This window comes from Castor canadensis, chromosome 4 (genome assembly GCF_047511655.1).
Source record: "Castor canadensis chromosome 4, mCasCan1.hap1v2, whole genome shotgun sequence".
Lineage (NCBI taxonomy): Eukaryota > Metazoa > Chordata > Mammalia > Rodentia > Castoridae > Castor > Castor canadensis.
The window spans coordinates 182,710,825-182,731,378 of NC_133389.1; the positions used below are offsets into that span (position 1 = coordinate 182,710,825).

At 45.9% G+C, this 20,554-nt stretch overlaps 1 protein-coding gene across 7 annotated transcripts in view; it reads left to right on the forward strand.

Moving 5' to 3' along the window:
• The first annotated feature begins 1,402 nt into the window (after nucleotides 1-1,402).
• The window catches only part of Ube2f (ubiquitin conjugating enzyme E2 F (putative)), a 44,448-nt gene continuing 25,296 nt past the window's right edge, over nucleotides 1,403-20,554 (forward strand). For 3 of the 7 annotated variants that reach the window (XR_012447433.1, XR_012447435.1, XR_012447434.1), the window contains exons 1-4: nucleotides 2,233-2,381; nucleotides 4,643-4,776; nucleotides 13,786-13,815; nucleotides 18,744-18,809. Coding sequence is in view for 2 of the 7 variants with exons in the window: in XM_074072116.1 (XP_073928217.1) it covers nucleotides 2,293-2,381; nucleotides 4,643-4,776; nucleotides 13,786-13,815; nucleotides 18,744-18,809 (319 nt within the window). In the remaining 5 variants the exon portion in view is untranslated. Of the gene's footprint in view, nucleotides 1,567-1,954; nucleotides 2,382-4,642; nucleotides 4,777-13,785; nucleotides 13,816-18,743; nucleotides 18,810-20,554 lie in introns of those variants that run through there. The other 4 variants (XR_012447437.1, XM_074072116.1, XR_012447436.1 and 1 more) reach the window with 4 other exon arrangements.

A 20,554-nucleotide genomic window follows, 5' to 3' on the forward strand; every position in this document is an offset into this window, starting at 1 on the left:
CTGAGTGCTGGGATTATAGCTGTGTACCAGTATGTCCAGCCTGCAAAGGGTTTTTCATTTTTGGTGATACTGGGTTTGAAATCAGGGCCTCATGCTTGCTAAGTAGACACTCTACAACTTGAGTCACACCCTCAGTCCTTTTTACTTTAGTTTATTTTTCAGATAATGGACCAACCTTGGACCACTATCCTCTTACCTCCACGTTCCCCATATCTGGAATTACAGGAGTGTCACCTCTGCAAAGCCTTTTAAAGCAGCATTAATTCTTCTATCAGGGCACAGTCCTCATAAATTAACACCTCCCATTGGAAGTCAAGTTTCCAACACTAGTTTTTGAGGAGGACACACACATTCAAACCCTAGCAAGGACATCTCCCTTTCCCTGCCCCAGCTGGAAGTTTTTGGGGTTGAACTTTTTGGGAGCGACTGCTCAAGGGCTGGGAGAAGGGAGAATGCTGGTGGATATCTCCATCTGGCAACTGCACCCTTTGGGAAGTTCGCAATTAAAACTCATTCTCCCCGACCCCCTACCCACATGTACTATAGTGGGCATGAGTCCCTCCCAGAAAATGTGAAATCCGGGAGGGACGACACAGCTCCCCTGGCCAGGCCCCAGCCACATGGAGGCATCTGGGAGCATAAAGCCAGCCCAGAGGCCAGGACTCAGGCGAGAGGCTTAAGCATTAAATTCCTGACACTTAGGGACTGTGACACTTTCCTTGTTGCTAGCATCTACCACTGAGTTACACCCCAGCCCTGAAACAGTGGTTTTGTTTGTTTGTTTTTTGGTGGTACTGGAGTTTGAACTCAAGGCTTCACACTTGCTAGGCAGGTACTCTACCACTTGAGCCACACCTCCAGCCCCCGAAGCAGGTTTTTAAAGTAAACCTATTAACGGAATAAAGGAAATAAGCCAAGATCAGGAAAGGGTGCATCCACTCCCCTGCAGGCCCATTGGTGGTTGTGGCACTTCTGCTTGCCCCATCCCCTTAACCCCTGCACTGCAGGCCTTTGGTCCAGCCCGGTCGTTGGCTGGACAAATAGAGGGCGCTCCACTTATGGAGACCCTCAGTTCCCGCCACGCCAAGCTACGCCGAGATGCCTGGGGACCCAAGCCCTGCACACCGCCGAATGAATGGAGACAGGAACACCAGGCAGAGTCCCAGTTCTCCAGCGCTCAAGCTTCGGAAGCAATCGGAAACCCCGCCCCTTCCAGCTCTGGCCAATCAGAGGGAAGTTTAGACTCTGTGCCCGCCCCCAGGCCATACTCTTTGCCAATGAGCGAAGTCGGAGCAGACGCCTAGTCCAGCCCAGCCCCGCCCCACCGGCGCAAGCCGCTGTTCGCACGTCAGGCTGCAAATAAAGTTCTTCGCGGCTTTGAATTTTTTTTTTAAAGCGCCCGCTGCCGTAGCGGCCGCCGCCAGCTAGAGCCACGGAGTCCCCGCCCCGCCACTTCCGGTCCCGCCACCGGGAGCCGGTGCGGCTGTGAGGGCCGCGTCTCGCTGCCGCCGCCGGCCGGGCATGGTGTTGGGTGCCGGCCCGCCTCGCCTGTCTCGGGGTGCCCAGGTGAGGGGCAGACGCGCGGTCCCCGGGTGGGGGGCGGTGGCCGGGTACCGCGCGCCGGTGCTCGGGGCCTCGGGGCCTCGGGCTGTGCCGCCTCAGGCCCGCCGGCTCCTCGTCCGATGCCGGGCGGGGCCCGGGCCGCGAGGTCGGGTGGCCAGAGAGGGCAGGACCGGGGCGGGCGACGGCCTCGCCGGGTAGGGAGCGGTAGTGGTGGCGGGACGCCCGCGCGCGGAAGGCCGGGCCGGGCCGGAGCGAGCCGAGCGGAGCCGAGCGGAGCCGAGCGCGGCGGCGACCCGGGCCGCGCCCGCCGCTCGCGGAGTCGCCGCCTGCATCCGCGCCGGGCCAGGTCACGGCGCCGGCGGGCCGGGGGCAGGGGGTCCCCGGGAGCTGGGGGCGCGCTGGGCCGCTCGCCGCGGAGGCCGACGAGGAGGGGAGGGCGGCTCACGACCCGCACGGCAGCCTCGGTCCAGACCTGGTCCTGCCGGTGCGCGATCGGGGTGTGGCCGCCCCCCCCCCAGGCTCAGTTTCCCGGTCTGTCGCGGGAGGCGCCGGGTCGGTCCCTCCGCGCCCCCTGCAGCGCGGCGTCGGGCCCGGGCGGTTGGAGCTGCGGGAGGCGGCGTCCTGGAGGAGACATTGGATCTAGGCGGACTCTTGTCTTTAAGGAAGGGGTCGGGGTAGGTGGCCAAGGGAAGGGCGGAGGGGAGGGGACATTCCGGACCGGGCTGTCACATGGATCCGAAGCTTCCAGAAATGAGCAGCGCGTCGTGGAGGAGCAGTGAGGAGCAGGTCCGCAGGTCCTCTGCTGGGGAGAGGGACAGGTATTCACCAGCTCGATTCGTGGTGGGGCTTGAGGATCCCTGCTCGGTTCGGCAGAACCTGCCATGTCGGTAGAAGCTGAAGCAGCAGGGGGCGGGTTTGCTGTGGAGAGTAAAAGGGGGTGGGCAGCCCACCAGACTCCGCCAGGCTGGGGGTTCCCGGGCACTGACATTCTGCAGAGAGGTGGAGTGTGGACTTTGTGTCCTGTCCAATGTCCTCCAGTGACCTGCAGTCCCATCTTTTGTGCGGATGGGATTTGGCAGAAGGAATTTGTAAATGAGGAGTGACCTCACCTTGAGCTGACTTGCCCCCGCCCCCACCCCCACCTCCCCACGGTGTCCCTGCACAGGTGAGGTGGCTTGATTTCACCATTGCTTGCAGGAATGCTGAGTAAACATCACTCCATGATGAGACTGGTAAATTACACACAAACACCTCTTCTTGGGAGCCTTGAAAGCAGGTCCCACCCATAGGAGGAACTTAACTGGGCCAATTACAACTTGTTGAATTTAGACACCGAGCATGTGATTCAGAATAGCTAATCTGGTCCCGAAATACTGCCTTCCTCAGAGTGTAATTTTCAAGAAAGGGGAAGTTTAGCTTTAAACCAGATTTTCAAGAGGTGAAATGTATTGGAGAAGGAAAAGTGAATTCTGAAGCAACTGCAGGTAGTCAGCTAACTTCTTGACAGTTTGAATAATTATTTTTGTTTGAATCCTTTTGTGTAGTTTTATTTTTCCAGTTTAGAGAAACATTTCCAAATTAGGTCTTTGGTTTGCCCCTAAAGTGATGTGTGATAACAATACAGATGATGGAGAAATAGATGGTGACTATATTCTTACATTTCTTAAGAATGTTAGGAAAGTAAGTTTTGTATTATCTTCTATCAAAGAGAAAACTCCAGTGTTGTTTTTTTCTGTACATTGCACAGTCGGTGCCCAATGTGTTTTATTAAGGACCACCGTCTTATTGAAGATGGCAAGCCAGGAATGGGCCCCTTTAGTAGAACTGAGTGTGGGGCATCCATGCTCTGCCTACAGAGAAGACTGCCAAGCAGTGAGGGGTGTGAAAGCAGGAAGCACAGCCACAGACTGCAGTGGTATAGGGATGTCTAGGTGGTAAACCTTTTGGGAGAAAGGAAGGAACATTTAACTTGGAAATTTTAGATCATTTGGAAGTGATCAGACTAGTGCTGAAAGGAAGTGATATTAACATCAGAAAGGAAAATATGGAAACTGGTAACTTTTTTTGCACGTGTTGAGATTTGAATTTACCAATTCATCCAGCCTGAACTGGTATCTAATTTTTGTCCTCAAAAATGCTCCAGAGTCCCTGTCTGAGGGTGTGATAAAGTAGGAGGAGTGTCCAATTAATGGAAGTTTATGACAAACAGAAGACAGATGCTAGAGGATCATCGTACCTGTTAGCAATGTAACCTGTAGACTCTGGGTGATAATGTGTGTCCATGCTGGTTCATCACTTGCAACAAGTGAACCACTCTGGTGGGGGATGTTGATTGTGGGAAACAGATAGGGAGTACAGGGGAAGTGGCTGTATCTTCTGCCAACACTGCTGTGAATCTAAAACTGCTCAAGAAAAAAATGAAGTCTTTAAAAACGGCAGTGGCATTTCTTTGGCCCTTCTTACAGGCAGTTGACTATCACCTATGTTTGGTCTTTGCCGCCTTCCTGGAGAGCTTTTAGTGAGAGAACCTGAAACACATGGGCCAGAAGTAGCCAGTGAAGAGAATCTAATTTGGGACATTAATTATAATTTACTCTTGATGTTGATACTGAGAAAGATGTAAATAAAGTACAACATAAAAAAATGCAAAGATTGTTTGAAGACATCGTGCACACCTTTGTTAAAGGAAGAAGGAAAGAAAGGCGTCATAGTGCCCTTCCTACCCCAGCAGCTGCTGCTACTGCTGCTCCTGCTGGGTGGGACTTTGAGGCCTGGTCCCCCTTTGCATATTGGTTGAGCTGTGGAGGGCCCCCTGGGCCTAGCACCTAGTGAGTGTCCAGTGAATGTTAAATGTGTGACACTCCCTTTTTTAACATTTTAACCCATACTTTTAAAGTATTAGAGTTAGCATATGCTTAGAGCTTACCCAAATACATCATGAAGGAATGAGTGTTATTAATGTGTGTAAAATTATCTGTAAGTTTTAGGGAACAATCAAAACTAAAAAGCACCTGTACATTTCTGCCATGTCTAGTCTAGAGACATGGTCCTGAGCCCTGGTCTTGCCCCTGTCTTCCAGAGTAAAGGTGGCAGTAATGCTAACGTTGGCAAGCAAACTGAAGCGAGATGACGGTCTCAAAGGGTCCCGGACGTCAACCACCACGTCTGACTCCACTCGGAGAGTTTCTGTGAGAGACAAGTTGCTTATTAAAGGTAATCATCCATGAGACCTGTTTTTATATTTACAGCACAATAAAGCAGCCTGTTGCTGAATGGAAACAGGCATTAAAAAAGATTTTAAAGTAGAATTACACGTCGCCTATTATGGAAAAACTTGTACTGTGCAGATGATAGGGGATGCTGTCAGGAACTGCAATGTCTCCTGCACCAGGAATATTCTTTGTCTGCTCCGCCCATATGCTGGTGGAAGGGATCCTGCACCAGAAGCTGGCAGGCCTGAGCACTGGATTATCTTCCTCTGTCTTCCTCTCCCCTGTGGGAAGCACAGCAGGAATAGTTTCCAAGTCTGGAAAAGGGAGGGAGTCAAATTGGGTAACCTCTACAGATCCCTTCCTGTTTCAGAGCAAAGCCTAGTGCAAAGCTAGCTGTGGTCACATAAATAGGGTCCTAGGGCCACAGACACTCCTGCTGTCCATATGTGTGAGAATGTATGTATGCGAATATTCACTCATTTGTGTTTGTATGTAAAATTTCTATTCATTGAGCAAACACAAAGTAGTTTCTTAGAGTTTTGAGGTATACAAAAGATGAAGCAGTTGCTGCCTTTAGGGAGATTATAATTTGTAACACTTTATAACAAGTTAGAATTAGTTACATATTTTGTTTGACTTTTTTTTTTTTTTTTTTTGAAATGGGGTCTCACTATTTAGCCCTAGCTGGCCTCTAACTTACATCAGCCTCCCAAGCACCAGGATTACTATATATTTCTTGCATTTATAGTAGTTAGACTACAAAAAAAGGGTTAAGTAGTGTTAGAACTGCCTGTTTGCCCATTGTATTAGGTGGGCAACAGGGTTGACCAGCATTTGAATGTGCCAGAGAAGTCTGGCTGAAGGAAAGTGTAGGGTAAGAGTACGTACGCTGTGTTCTACCTTCCCCACACAAATCACTGCTGAACTGGGGAAAGGGTTGGAGCAAGAAGGCAGCAGTTTTGTGGAGACTTAACAGAGCCTCTCCCTGCCCCTGAATCTTGACGTAGCCTTAAGTTATCCAGGCTGATGGTGATTGGTTGAAAGGAAAGTGAAAAATCATAGTTTACATCTTGTTCTCACCTACCAAGTCCAGGAGAACCTAGATTGTATTCTTACAGCACAGGAGGGACCACCCTGCCAGGGTCAGGTGTGAGGCATTGGCTGGAGCACCTCACTTGGGTGGGCCTGGTAGCATTGAATGTCTTTCTCAGATTGTAGCCTCAGGGGTTTCATCTGCAGAGGAAGCCTGAAGTCAGCAAAGCAGGCAGGCAGAGGAGTCTGTAGGGTGTTGTTGCTACTTGGAATGGAGAGTGGTTTAGTGCACTGAGGAGCAGTAGAAGTTGACAGATGTCTCCCATCGTCACGCTGCCGTCATTATGAACAATAGAGCTTGGGTACACCGAGCACTTAGAAGAACCAGGCCTCTAGTTAGGCACTGTCCAAGTCCGTTTGTGCTGCTACAACAAACATCACTGACTGAGTCTTTTATAAACAACAGATACTTATTTCTCATTGTTCTGGAGTCTGGAAAGTTAAAAATTAAGGCACCAGGATTGGTGTCTGCTGAAGTCTGCTTTCAGCTTCCAAGATATGTCTTGGTTTGCTGTGTCTTGGTGGCAGAAGAAAGGGAAAGGAAAAAAGAGTCTGAGCTAGTTCTCTTTGGCCTTTTCTATGAGGTAGTAGGTAATTCGTTCCTCCAGGTAAATCCCTCATGACTTAATCGCTTTCCCAAAGGCCCTACATCTTAATACCATCTTAATGGAGATTAAATTTCAACATGAATTTTGAGAACCTTCTGACCATAGCAGGCACTTTAGTTCAAACCATAGATAGTAAGCACTTTAGCAGTAATTCCTGCTCAACTATTGCAAAGCCTTCCCAAGTGGGTGCTTCATTTTGCAGCTGAAGAGCTAAGGCTCAGAAAGGTTAAGAAATCCGCTCTGGTTGCAGCAGGATGCCCAGACCACATCCTGAAACAGAGCAGGCTCTTGGGGACCAAGAGCAAACCAAAGTCCAGTAAGAAGTGCAAGTCCACAGAAAAGAGAATTGTTGAAAGCACAGTCTCTACCCCTTCTCTGTCCAGGGATTCACCTGAAAGTTTTTAAATTGGCTCCAGGCCTTCCAAAGCTCAGGGGAGCCCACTGAGTCTCCCAATGCCAGTCTCTGCCCCAGCTAAAGAGCAAATGCTTATGACCAATTGACAGGGCCCAGTTGAGAGCCTTTGACCTCAAGAGACCCAAGGAGGTATGTTATAGAGCCACTGTTTGCATCTTCCTAGGCACTGGTGATGGGCATTGGTGATTATCAAGTTTCTAGGGCCCAAAGCACTTGTGATTGATGGTGGTACAGCTTGTGTAACACTCTGGAGGGCTGTTTCCTCCATCTCCTTTGGGCTTCTGGGCTGACTGAGGGGTGAATAGTTTGGGCTTGGGGTGGAGGTTGGGTAAAGCCCAACCTAAGAGAGGAGACTTTAAACACAGAGTGTGTGATGAATGCTCAGATGGTTGATGGATGCTGCTTCTTGACCCTTTTGGCTGGGTGAATGGTGCCTTCAGTCCTCTGGAGATGGTACTGCACAGGGCAATGGAATCTACTCTGGGTAGCTGGCAGCTGGAGGGGTAAACCTGGTGAGAATCCTTTCTAGGTGAAGCTCCTTTAGGGACTTAGAACAAAATGGGCTGTTTGACTTCAGCAAGATTGCTCCAGTCAAGATTGTCATCCTGGACCAGGACTTGGGCTCTTGTGAATACGTAACTCATGAGGATGGACAGGGCACAGAAAACTCACTGTGTCTTTAGGACTTGACTGTCACAGGCTAGAGTCCCAGAAGGGGAGGCAGGGAGTTTGTTATGCAGTATAGTTATTAAGGAGTATTTTTAGGGCTTAACACCATGAAAGGAGGTGAGTACAGCAGGAGGAGCAGAGGGAAAAGGTTGTGCTTTGAGGACAGCTCCATGACAGCCTCAGCTCTGCCCTTAGAGCTGTTCCCAAGCTGCAAGTTGCTCAAGCCTTCCTGCTTTGCTTCCATAATTTTCAGATAGTGGCTGGAGTAGGTGGTCTGTTTAGCCACAAAATTCTGGAAAAGGCTGATTGCTGAAGGCCATGTGCCCAGAGGCCCTACTGAGAGGACATCTGGGCCATGCATCACAGCTATCTGTTGCCCATTCCATGTTTTCCCAAAGGAAAGACATTAACAGGCCAAACTAGGTGTTTATAACTAGGTCGTTCATTGCCTTGCTGACTTTGTGTGATGTGGCTCTGGTTGTAGGGCCACACAGATGGAGGAGGGATTGGGGCTTGTCCTGGCAGGGAGGACCAGAAGTGGTTGCATAGCCGAAAGCCCCTTCTTTTTCTTGGAATAGTAATGGAAGGCTGGAGTCAGCACTCCCTATCCTCTCCAGATCCCCAGAAACACTTGGCTTGTTCTGCAGTGACTGGCCTGAGAGGCTCTGCCCTACTGGGCAGCACTCCCCCATCAGAATCTGACTGGTTCTGAGAGTGCCCTCTGGCTGGAACTGGCAAGACATTTGCAGCAGCAGTTCCTGGAGGTGTCAAACAATCCACATTTCTGGGTACTGTCTGGCTTAATTCCTGGGAGCTGGGTCATTTGAGAGAGTGTCCCTTTGTGTGTTTCATTAGGGCCTGACTGGGTGGCTCTTGTGGGTGTCAGAAATCCCAGCCTGATCGGCCCCTGACCCAGCACATTTGGAATCTGGGGGTGCTCCTAACACCCCAGGACAGAATTAATGGCTTCCTTGTCTGTCTGAAGTTTGGTTCTGTTGTCTTCTGACCGCTGAATGCCTGTTTGACTCCCTGATCTTTCACTTCTCACCCCACAAACTCATTACTGCCACATAATGTTTGTAACTCCAGAAGATCCTAGGAGGCTCCAGGTGGGCTGGCAGGAACCTTCACCTATGTTAGGCTTTGTTAAGTGTAGAGATTTAGAATTGAACTCATTCAGGGTAAGGTCTGAAGTCAGAGGAACTAGAGAGGGATGGTTCTATGCAGCCTTTGTTCCTAGCAATCCCACAACCCAAGAACTTCATAACTTTCTCTTGTTCAGCTGGTGCGGGCTGTGGGTGGATGGAAATGTACACTCTTAAGTTCACTCTGTGGAGCAAAAGAAGCTGGCTGTACACCTGCCTGTGCTCCTAGTGCCCTGGGTCAGCGTCCCTGCATGAAGGCGCCTGTGTCCACAGAACCCATACATGCATTGGTAGGGTCCTCACCTTCTTCCAGGTCTCTTATGTGCCCACATTCCAGTCCACCCCTAGAAGGAGGAGAAAGCCTCCCCAGGTCAGCTTTCCAGCCAGTCCCTGCCCCTACCTCTGGCAAGTGGGTCAGGATATGGCTTGCCATATTGTCAGGGTTGTCACAGCCTTTGGCATCACGTGAAGCTAAGGGGTTGCATACTTTTAAAACTAGAGCAGTGGTCCAGCAAGGAGAAATCGTGCTAACATGAAAGTAAAGTGGACACTAGGATGAGGTTTTCATGCTCTTTTGGAGAGTTAAATACCAGTGAAGTGGCCCAGGGAAACCTCAGGTGTGCCCACAGCCTGATGGGGCAGGAGGACCTGTGGAAGTCAGAATTATGGGCTGATATTGGAGGTTGGTGTTTTCTGTGTTCATGTGGAAAGTAGGTGGCATGAGGCCTTGTGCTCCCTCCTCAGTGATATAGGTTCTGTTACAAAGGGCTGTGCCTGCTTTCCAGATTATACCCTTGCTCCCACAGAGTGGCACTAGAAAGCCGGGGTTGGGGCGGTGGGGGGGGGTGGTCATCTAGAGCAGTGCTCTTTGGAGGGGATGAGGCCCCAGGTATCGTTCAAGGGCCTCCTAGATAAGGGCACTGAGTAGATGCAGGAAGTATAAAAGAGGCAAGATTTGAGGGTTTTAATGCATGCCTAAGTTCTAGTTCAGGAAATCTATGAGGCAGTGCTTCAGGTGGAATGAAATAATTTGGTTTTCTGGGAAGTAGCTGCCATCTCTACCTGAGACGAAGGGCTCAGCTGCTCTGCCTTGTGTCATCTAATGGGACTTGGAGCTAGCTCCTGCCAAGAGTCATCTATATCTATGACTGGCCTTTTGTCTTAGCTAGCTCAGGCTGCTATAGGCAAGTGGCATAGACTGGGCCTAAACCACAGACACTTTTTTTCTCACAGTTGTAGAAGCTGGATGTCCAAGATCAAGATCCTAGCCAGAACTGTCTTCCTGGCTTTTAGGATGGCTGCCTCTGAGTTATGTCCTCACATGTCAGAGAGAGGGAGAGTCTGGGTTTTCTACTCTCTTAAGATTACTAGTTTCATCATGGAGGCCTCACCCTCATGCCTCCTCTAAACCTAATCACTTCCCAAAGGCCCTTCCTCCAAATCCCATTACATTGGGGCTTATCCATTCAGCATATGAAGCCAGGAGGGCAGAGATTTAGGTCACGGTACCTTTGGCATGCCTCCTTAGTCCTCAACCAGTGATAACAGAGACTCCAGACCTCTTAGGACACTTGCAGCAGGGCCCTGTTACCCTGCAAGTGTGCTTACATGTCCCCCATTTCCCCAGCAACTTGTGTGCCCAGCCCAGGTACTGGAGTAGGTCTGGGGCAGGCTGTATAGCTCCCACCCATGAAGAGTGTGCTGGTGTGGTAAGTGGTGAGAAAACAGGTAGAGCCTTGTGTTGAGCAACCTAGGACAGAAAGGTTTGTGAGATACGAGGGGCCACTGTGGTAACTGGTGGATTTTGTAATCCAATATCTGAGTGTAGTCATGCTTTGAGTGGGCTCTGTGGTTTGATCCTTAGTTAGAAAGGAAGAGTCTAATTTCTCATAAGGGAGTTATGTAGCTACCAAGTTGTACAAGGTGCCAGGTGCCTCCCAGAGATGCTTGGCCACTGAGCAGGTGAAGTGTTAGCATCTTGGAACAAGTGAGACTTCAGCAGTTTAAAAATATCTGTCAGTTCTTGTTACTTTACATGCCAGGCAGTATCTTCAGATGATGAGGTTATCAGGGAAAGGGTTTGGTCAGAGGCCTCCAGGCTTACAAAGAAAAGAAGTTGGCTTGCTTCTTCTGCCATAGTCTCCTTGTGTTAACTCTGAGATGACAATTATTACGCTAGTGAATTACCATTTGCCATCATTTGAAGTGGAAACACGAGTTGTCATTTGTGACAGCTCCTGACAGGAGCCCTGTGCAAGTGTGCCTGGATTGTTTTATAGTCTGCACTACGCTGGACCCAAATGCTGAGCATCATTGTTGAAATCCTGTGTCCCAGGACTCTATTCCTTGTCTGCACTGGCTCCTGGACAAAAAGCCTTTAAGGGGTCCCAACCATAGGGTTGTCAGTAGGCTAGATCTGAGGCTTTCCAGCCCTTGCCTTCCTTGAGTGAGTTATACACTGAATGTGCAACTGCAAGGAGAGCGTTTATCTTGGAATTTAAATGCCTGACTATAATGTTTTTTTTTTTTTGCATTCCATAGAGAGAACTTTTTATTAAGTTCATTTATGTGTGTAATGCTTTATGTACATATTTTCCTATAGTCTATAGCAATATATTGCACCTGAATGCTTCTTTCCTTCCAGAATTTGTATATTGAAACCTAATCACCAGTGTGATAGTACTAGTAGGTAGGACACTTGGGAGCTGATTAGTGCAGGAGGTGTATAGCTCCCACTATGAGGTGTTCTCATGAATGGAATTAGTGCCCTTATAAAAGATAACCATAGAAAGCTGCCTTTCCTCTTCCACCATATGAACTCACAGCAAGAAGGCACTATCTACAATGGCCCTGGGTCCTCATCAGATACTGAATCTGCTGTTGCTTTGGCCTTGGACTTCCCAGCCTCCAGAACTGAAGAAATAAGTTTTCGTTGTTTATAAGTCACTTTTGTAAGATATTTTTGTTATGACGGGTCACATATGCAGAATGAGCTAGTGGGGAGAATAAAAATAATTAGAGGCCTAGACCATACCTAGAAATTTGGATGTAATTGGTCTGGGATATGTATGATGGGGGCATCAGGATTTTTAGAATCTCTGTAGCCACTGGATTGTGGTATAGATACACAACTCCAAAATTTACTAAAAATCACTGAATTCTTTACTTAAAGTTACTCTATAGTGTGTGTATTATTCCTCAACAAATCTGTTGAGCAAAGTCAAATCAGCTAAATACTCCCTCAGTGATTGATGCATAGCCAGGGTTGAAAACCCCTGTTTACAGTAAGGAGTCCGAGTCCTCCATCCATGAGGGTATCCACATCCCCTTCCTGTACCCAGAAGAGATGGATGGATGGATGGGTGGGCAGATGGACAGATGGGCAGATGGACAGGCAGGAGGGTGGGCAAGATACCTGCTCAGCTTTCTCCCATTCCTCTCACCCACCATGGCCTTGCTTGCCATTGGGCCCAGATCTTTCTCATCTCGGTGCTGGACTGTCCTTCTGAACCTCCTGCTTCTGTTATGCCATTATCCTTCCCGTTTGAAATGCATACCCTGTAGACATGTTTTAAAATGTCATTAGGCAAAGCTGGATGACAGGAGTTATCACAACTGCAGATAGAATATTCCTCTGCTTAGGTGGCCTTGAGCCACAGCCACAGGGTGAACTGAGGAAAAGCCAAATTGCAGTGGCCAACATCTACCTCTCAAAAGAAGGGCTCTGTATGCCTGTAATCCCAGCACTCCAGAGACTAAGGCAGGAGGTTCACCTGGGCTACTAGAGAGAACCCATCTCAAGAAAAGGGGAGGGAGGCTGGAGGCATGGCTCAAGTGGTAGAGTGCCTGTCTAGCAAGTACAAAGCCCTGAATGCAAACCCCAGTCTCTGTCTCCTCCCCACCCCCTAAAAAGAAGGGTCTGGAGAAGATTCTTACAAGTTCTTGCCAAAAAAAATCGAAACACCATTAGAATAAAATATGCTTTAAAACAGTTTAATTAATATGGATAACATGGTAACACTTAAGAATGATTAATGTGAATGACTCATTTGCTGTCTTCCTTAGCCTTTTGCCTGCCACCCCGCCCCTCCACCGGAAAAGCAATAACAGCTCTCAAGAAAGACAGTTAAAGGTCAATGCAGTCATTCTAAGCATGGAGGCCTTGAACCTTTCACAGCTCACTACCATTCTATTTTGACTTTTGTTTGTTTGAGACAGGGTCTCCCTCTGCAGCCTAGGCTGACCTGGAACTCTTGATTCTCCTGTCTCAGCCTCTACGTGCTGGAATTATAGATGGGCACCACCACACCCAAGCACGGTTTCTGTTTTGATTAGCTGGTTGGCAGTGTGCAGAAGCAGAACCATTGGCTTTGTATGCTGGTCTTCTGCCCCACAGCTTTACTGGGTCTGCTGGTTCTAACTTGTGTTTTGGTGGAGTCTTCAGGGCCTTCTGTATATAGGGTGGTATCATCTGCAAACTGGGATAATAACCTCCTTTCCGCTTTTCATGCCTTTTATTTCTTGTCTCGTTGCTCTTGCTAGTACTTCCAGTGCTGTGTTCAGTAGAAGTGGTGAGAGTGGGCATACTGCCTTTTACCAGATCTTGAAGAAGACTTCAGCTCTCAAATAGTAGAATTGTTGAGATGGAAGTGCAGCTTTGTCCTGCAGAAGGGTGCTGGGTTTAAACGCCTAATAAGACATAGATAAAAGAGGAACTGGGTGGTCTTGAGGCATGAGGAGAGAGGACTAGAGTCAAGAAATGTAGCTGTAAGGAAGCAACTTGAAGACCGGTCTGGGAAAAAATTTATACATGTTATGTATAAGTCAGATTTTGAAAGGAGTGTCTCTGCTCCTTGAGGGAACAGTTTTCAAAACACTAGTCACTCTGTACTTAGACATTTCTGTTAGTTTACAGTGATTTTCCCTCTAGATATCTGAAAACAACTGAATAGTGTGAACTCTAGACTGAGTTTCAGTTCATCTGGTTTATTTTTTTCTTCTGTGCCCTAGAGGAAATTGCTAATTTACAACTAGCAATACAATGAAGACTAACATTAACCATAATCTCTTTGTTTCTACAGAGGTTGCGGAACTCGAGGCTAATTTACCTTGTAAGTATAGCATCCAGTCAAAAATAGTACTCTAAAATAATTGCATGAAAAAAAGCCTGTTTTATGTGTTAATGATCTTGCATAGCAAAACCCCTACTTTTTATGTATGTTAGGAATGAATTTTAATTTTATGCAAAAAGGTAGAACTGCACATGCTGTTCTGCAGTCTCTGGACAAAGAACGTGCAGAATCTCTCTACCTTAGTTTTGCAGGGGTGTGATGGTTAGGTTTGAGACCTCTTCCTTCCACAGGCATTGTGTTCCACATTCACAATGAGTAAAAAGGTATATAAATCAGTACCAGACAGTCCTATTTTTGTCAGTGATGATACCACCATTTTGGTCCAGAATATGCTCCCTGTTACTCGTCTTGGTTTGAGGTTGATCGCCCAGTCTTTTGTGCCCCAAACACACAGGCCCAACTGTGCAGTCCTCACTCACCGCCCACTTAGCAGGCAGTGCACTGTATAAATAGTGTGTGTCAGATTGTCTTTCCTATCATTAGTCTTCCATCAAAGGTCTGAAAACTTTAATCATTTCACTATTGTCATTATAGCTTTTTACCATCATACTTGATTTAAAATAGTTCTGAGACCAAGGATGCTTGATGATGTGGGTAAAATATTTTGTAAGTGGGCCTCTTGGTTTGAGTGAATGCTACAGAGGACCTGGGTTTTTATGTGGAAGCCTGGCTGGTATGGCTAGGAGAGGGCTCATTTCAACTGCCATGTAAAATTGGAAAACCCTAGAAGTGGTTTATTAGTCTGTGAAGGTAAGTAAAAGTTGTTTCTTAAAAAATTTATTTGATATGTAGAATTTTTTGTTTTTGTCTTTTGGGGGGCAGCCCTGGGGTTTGAACGCAGGGCCTTGTACTTGAGAAGCAAACGCCTACTTGAGCCACACCTCCAACCCTGATATGTAGTATGTATATGTAAGAAGAATAGATTGTGATATAAAAAATGTTTTTTATTGTGAGTTTTTTCAAAATGTCTTTAAAGTCCTTGGATTGACTACCAGACCTCTACAGAAGAACTAACACAAGTTGAGCCTGGTGGTGCATATCTGTAATCCCAGCTACTCTGAAGGCAGAGGCAGAAGAATTGACATTTGAGACCAGTCCAGGCAAAGTTAGCAAGATCCTATCTCAAAAATAAACTAGAAGCAAAAGGAGGCGGGGCGGGGGGGGGCATAGCTCAGGTGGTAGGGTACTTGCCTAGACTGCACAGGTTCCAGGTTCAACCCCCAGTGTTGGTGGGGGTGGGGTGAGAATCAGTACTCCTCAAATTATTCCATAAAACAGAAATGGAAGGAATGCTACAGAATTAATTCCATAAAGCCACTAGTACCCTGATACCAAAACTGGTCAAGAACATAACAAAAAAAACCCCTATAGTTTCCTTGATGAACATAGATACAAAAATTCTTTTTCTTTTTTTCTTTCTTTCTTTCTTTTTTTTTGTGGTATAAGAACTCAAAAAACCCCCCAGAACAAACCCAAATAGTCCAGTCAGTTAATGGGTGAATGAATTGAACAGAGTCCTCAAAAAACTTACTTTTTATCTCAACAAATAAATGCATGAAAAAATGTTCAGCATCCCTCGCCATAAAGGAAACACTTACTCATCTCCCCCAGTCAGAATGACTAGTCTTCAAGAAAACAAACTGAGTGCTGATGAGGATGGGGGTGGAGGAGAAGGATCCTGTGTACACTGTGGGAATGTAAATTAGTTCAGCCAGTATGGAAATCAGCATGGAGGCTTCTCAAAAACTAAAAATAGATCTGCCATATGATCCTGCTGTACCACTCCTAAATACACCTGAAGGAATCAAAGTCAGCATACAGTAGACACACCTACATATCCATGTTTATTACAGCACTATTCATGGAATCAGCCTAGGTACCCATCTCAGGGTGAATGAATAAAGAAAATACAGTATATATAGAGAATGGAATATTACTCAGTCATAAAGAAAAAAAATTATGTCATTTGCAGGAAAATGAAATAGAGATCATCATGTTAAGTGAAAAAAACCAGACTCAGAGAAAAATAGCATGTTTTGTCTCATGTGGAATCTAGATTTAACCAAAAAAAAAAAGATATGAAAGCAGAGGGAGCCTCTTGGGTGGAAGGACTCCTAGGAGGAGAAAAGGGGACAAGAGAGGGTTATGGAATATTATTGAAGTACATAGTATGCAAAATTTCAAAAAGAAGAAATGAAAAAGAAAGTCCCTGTATTGACCTCAAAGTCAAGTCAGAACTGAAGGTGCTGTCCTGGGATTCTGTTCAAAGGTTAAATTTCTGGGCTGACGGTGCAGCTCAGCAGTGGAGCATGTGCCTAGCATGTGTGTACCCTGGTTTCCATCACCAAACAAAACCTAAACTTGAAAGCTTAAATCTCTACTACTGAAGTATTTGTACATGAAATGTGTGCTTTAAAATGCTCCAGGAAAGTAACAGTGGTGGAGGGGAATCGGAGCGATGGAGCAAGATTGGGAAAATGTTGAAGCTGGGTGATATGTTCATTGCACTGTTCTCTCTACCATTATGTATGTTGGGATATTTTCCTAATAACAAAGTGAAGTAAAGTGACCTGCTTTCCCCTGCCATCATGCCTTCTGCTGCCGTCTTGAACGGTGTACACATGTACATATTTTCATCAAAGACCACACAATGGTCCCACTTACAAATGGCTGGTTTTGTTGTTGAATATGAGTCTTACAGAGGTTGTTGGGTTTTAACCTATACAGTCTGAAAACAAAACTCCATGGCTGGCTTTCAAGTAAGAATTTTAACTAAATAGCATCTCTTTCAGGTAGACTGAAATGTAGAGTTTTAGATAGCTTGTTTGTATATGTAGAGTAAAAGTTAATTCTGGAGTTCATAATAAAGTCCTGCACTAAACTAAAACAAAAGCCTAACTTAACAAAATTTAGCCTTTTTTGAGCTTTAAAGTTTTTGGTGTTTTATAGTAGTTTCATTGCTTTTAATCCATCTCAGTAACTTCTTTATTCCTGATAGGCCTGTCTTATTTCAGAGGGATTGGTTTCTACATCTATACCTTTACTAAACAGAGGAAAATGCCAAGTATTAAAAGCAAATAGGTGCCGATCTCAGCTAATCAAGATATTTCCCAAGCCTTTGTCATCTGTTTTCCTTACATATATGTCACAGAGAGGCATTTATATTTTCAAGTTAGGATTGGGAAAAAGCCTTGAACTCTTGCCTGGAAGCTTATATGTAAAGTAAGGATATGGTTGAGTAGAGGTGTGGCTCAAGTGGTAGAGCACTTGCCTAGCAAACACTAGACCCCAAATTCAAACCCCAGTACGACCAAAAAAACAAAAGAAGAAAATGGAAGTCTCTAACTGCTTTTTATCCTTGTAGATGGAGTTATCTTTCACTCTGAAAAACAAACCCCACCAACACTCCTGTGTTGCACTTTTGGGGACTGAACCATGTTAGGCAAGTGCTCTGCCACTTGGGGGGCCCTCGATCCTTTTGTTTGTATTTTGTTTTTGAGATAGGCCCCAGCTGGCCTGAAGCCATGGTCCTCCTGCCTCTATCTTCCCAAGTAGTTGGGATTACAGGTATGTTCTATCACATCCAGCCTCTGATGTGCTTTTTTCTTTGTTTGGGTATTTTTTGGTTCTTATTGTTTGGTTTTTGGCAGCACTGGGGTTTGAACTTGGCCTCACACTTGCTAAACAGGCCCGCTACCACTGAGCCACTCCACTAGCCCCTCTGTTGTGTTTACGTTGTATCTCACTATCCTGTGTCAAACCTGTTCACTAGACACCAAAAGGAAGTGAGGCCTATGGTAAAGGGAAGAGCGTGAACTCATTTGGGATGAACCTTGCTTCTGCTGATGGCCTTCTGTTGGACTAGTCCTGGAACCTCTGTGTAGAATTTCTTGTCATCTGTCCTAATTGACGATGTTGGAGTAGATGATCTCTAAGGCCATTTTCTGACTCTTTATTTGAATAATTTTAGTTTTGTTGAAAGTTTATATCATTGCAAAACTACATAAGTATTTTCAGTGGAACTTGAAAGAAAGTTAGTAGATGAGCAAGGAATCTAGTATAATACTTTCTGAGTTTTCAGGTAAATATAGGAAATTTCTTTATATATTCCTTCCAGATTCTGTGAGCGTTTATTCCATGAGCAGTTACCATCCTTTTGTATCCTTGTGTGGAGGAGGCAGATGGGAGCTTCCCTTGCCTGTTCCATGGGCAGTGGCTCTTCTCTCTGGGGGAGCTTCTTGTTCTGATCCAGGCTCCTTCTGGCTTGGGACCAGTGTACCCAAAACATTGCCATTTGAGTTAGCAGAGCATCTTCATTTCACCAACAGAACAAGATGAGTTACCATGAGATTGGGATTTTTTTGTTTTCATGTGGTAAACTCTGGGTGGGAGCCAGTTCTTAGGACACACACTTCTTTCTGACCTCCCTTCACCAGGGGAGCAGACTAGAACGTTGACCTGGTTCTTGTCCTGGTTTTTCTGTTTAGTCAGTCATTACCCACACATCACTTTCCTTGAGTTGTGGTTTCTGCTTTTCAAACTAAGTAGTCTTTTTTGGGCAGTATTGAGGTTTGAACTCAGGGCCTCACGTTTGCTAGGCTTGCTAGGCTTAAATAGCATAGTTCTTGACATTAATGGGAAGATTTCTGTTTTTAGTGGCCATTTAATAATTGAAGGAAAATATCTCACTTTGGAATAACTAATAGTAAAAGACTAAGGAGATAGACAAATAGCAAAAACCTTGCAATGTGAGCACATAGGCATGATGTTTAACAAACACATGCCAAAGGGGATCTACTGACTGAGCTTATGAACCAGCACCGTTAACTTTGGTGTGTTCAAAGCTTAGCCTGATATGCGGGCTGCTGTTGGCGCCAGACCTTCCTGATGTGCTGTTTCTTTTTCAGGTACATGTAAAGTGCACTTTCCTGATCCAAACAAGCTTCACTGCTTTCAGCTAACCGTAACCCCAGGTAACAGATGCTCTCACATACTTAATTGTAAGGTGATTTTCAAGCAGCAGAATATTTTATTTGAATTACTATAAATTAATTGTATAAAAGGGTTTCCTTGTGATATTTCCATACGTGTGTAGTGTTCTTTGATCAAATTCACCCCTCTGTTACTTCTTCTTATTCCTTCTTTCTCCTTCCTCCTCTTAAAGCAATTTTAGTGGGTTTCTTTATGTTCTTTTCGCACGTACAGATAATGTGCTTCAACCATATTCAGCTCCATCACTCTCTCTTCCCTCCAAGTGGTCCCCCTTTTATAATCATATCACGTTATTATTTTAAACTGCAAACTTTAGTTTCTGCCCAGATCTACAATCTTTGCCTTGATTTATCCTCTAATATTTTAAGAGTGAAGACGTTAGTAACCATTCCATAAGAAGACACACATACATATTTTGTCGTCAAATACAGCATAGCGAGTAAACCTGAGGCATTCAGCATAATAACTGTGTGTAAGCTAAACAACTGGAGCTAATGAGGACTGTGGTGGAGAGTATGGCCTTTCAAATCATAAATGAGTTCCGATTAACTCCTGACTTCAGGACAGCTTGACCTTGATAATTGCTCAGCCACAGCCCCATCTACAGAGCCTGGATCAAATGGACCCTGTAGATCGTGGGTGCACAGCACTTAGGCTCAGGCTCTGGTGCCCGGAAGCGGACAGATTGCCAGCTGTCTGTGTTAGGACTGATAAGTGCCTAATCTCCAGGTGCTCCCTGCATGACAGTGTATCTCTACTTGGCCAGGCAGAGCAGCAGCAGGAAGGATGTATGGCTTTGCTAGTGCAGGTGCAGCTCCAGAAGTTGCAGGTTTCCACCCACATTGGGGTCAGGCAGCAGTGGGCAACCTGTCCATGTACTAGCGTCAGGTAAAGGGGGGCAGGTAAAGAAGGAGGAGAGAAGGATCTAGCCAGAGGGCTTCTTAGAATTCTGAACTCTAAATTCTTAGATTTCTCTAAGAAAAGGAACACATAGATGTTTGTAAAGAGGTAGCAGAGCGAGACATTCATCAGCTTAGGTCCCTTTCACTCTTGCTGTCCAAAAGCTGAAGTATTGAGATGAGTCCAAAGGAGGAGATTAGATTATGCTTCAAATGAATGTTACCAGTCACTTTAATGATGTGAAAATCAACAGAAGGGAAGGGGATAGCCTGTCTTGAGATGATTCCAATAGAGAGATGATGTGGCAGTTAGTGGAGCTGAAATGGTCTGACCTTCTGGAACAGAGCTCACTGAGGTTAGCATCCACAGCTTATTTTGGGGCAGTCTATACATGTTTCTGGTATCATCTAGCAAATGTAAGTTTAGTTTGTTACTTAGAGCTGAGGTGGGGAGTGGGAAAAAAATTAAAAAAAAAAGGAAGTTTTGTTGTAGAAATACAGGGTGTTATTTTATTTGGAAGATGGAAAGAGTATGAGGAACTAGGAATGATGAATCACTAGCTAGTTAAAAAGTAAAAGAATACAGAATTTTGATAGGTTATAATGAGCCATGAATAAACTATAGCCTGTTTTCTTATAGGTAGGAAGATGTTTTACAGTAAAAAGAAAAATTCCAATTTCAAAATGTGTTTTATAACCTTAAAATACATGATGGAGCATGCCTGGGATCCCAGCATCCTAGCATTCGGGAGGGCTGAGGCAGAAGGATCATGAGTTGAAGGCCAGTCTGGGCTACATAGTGAGACCCTGTCTCAAAACAAACAAAA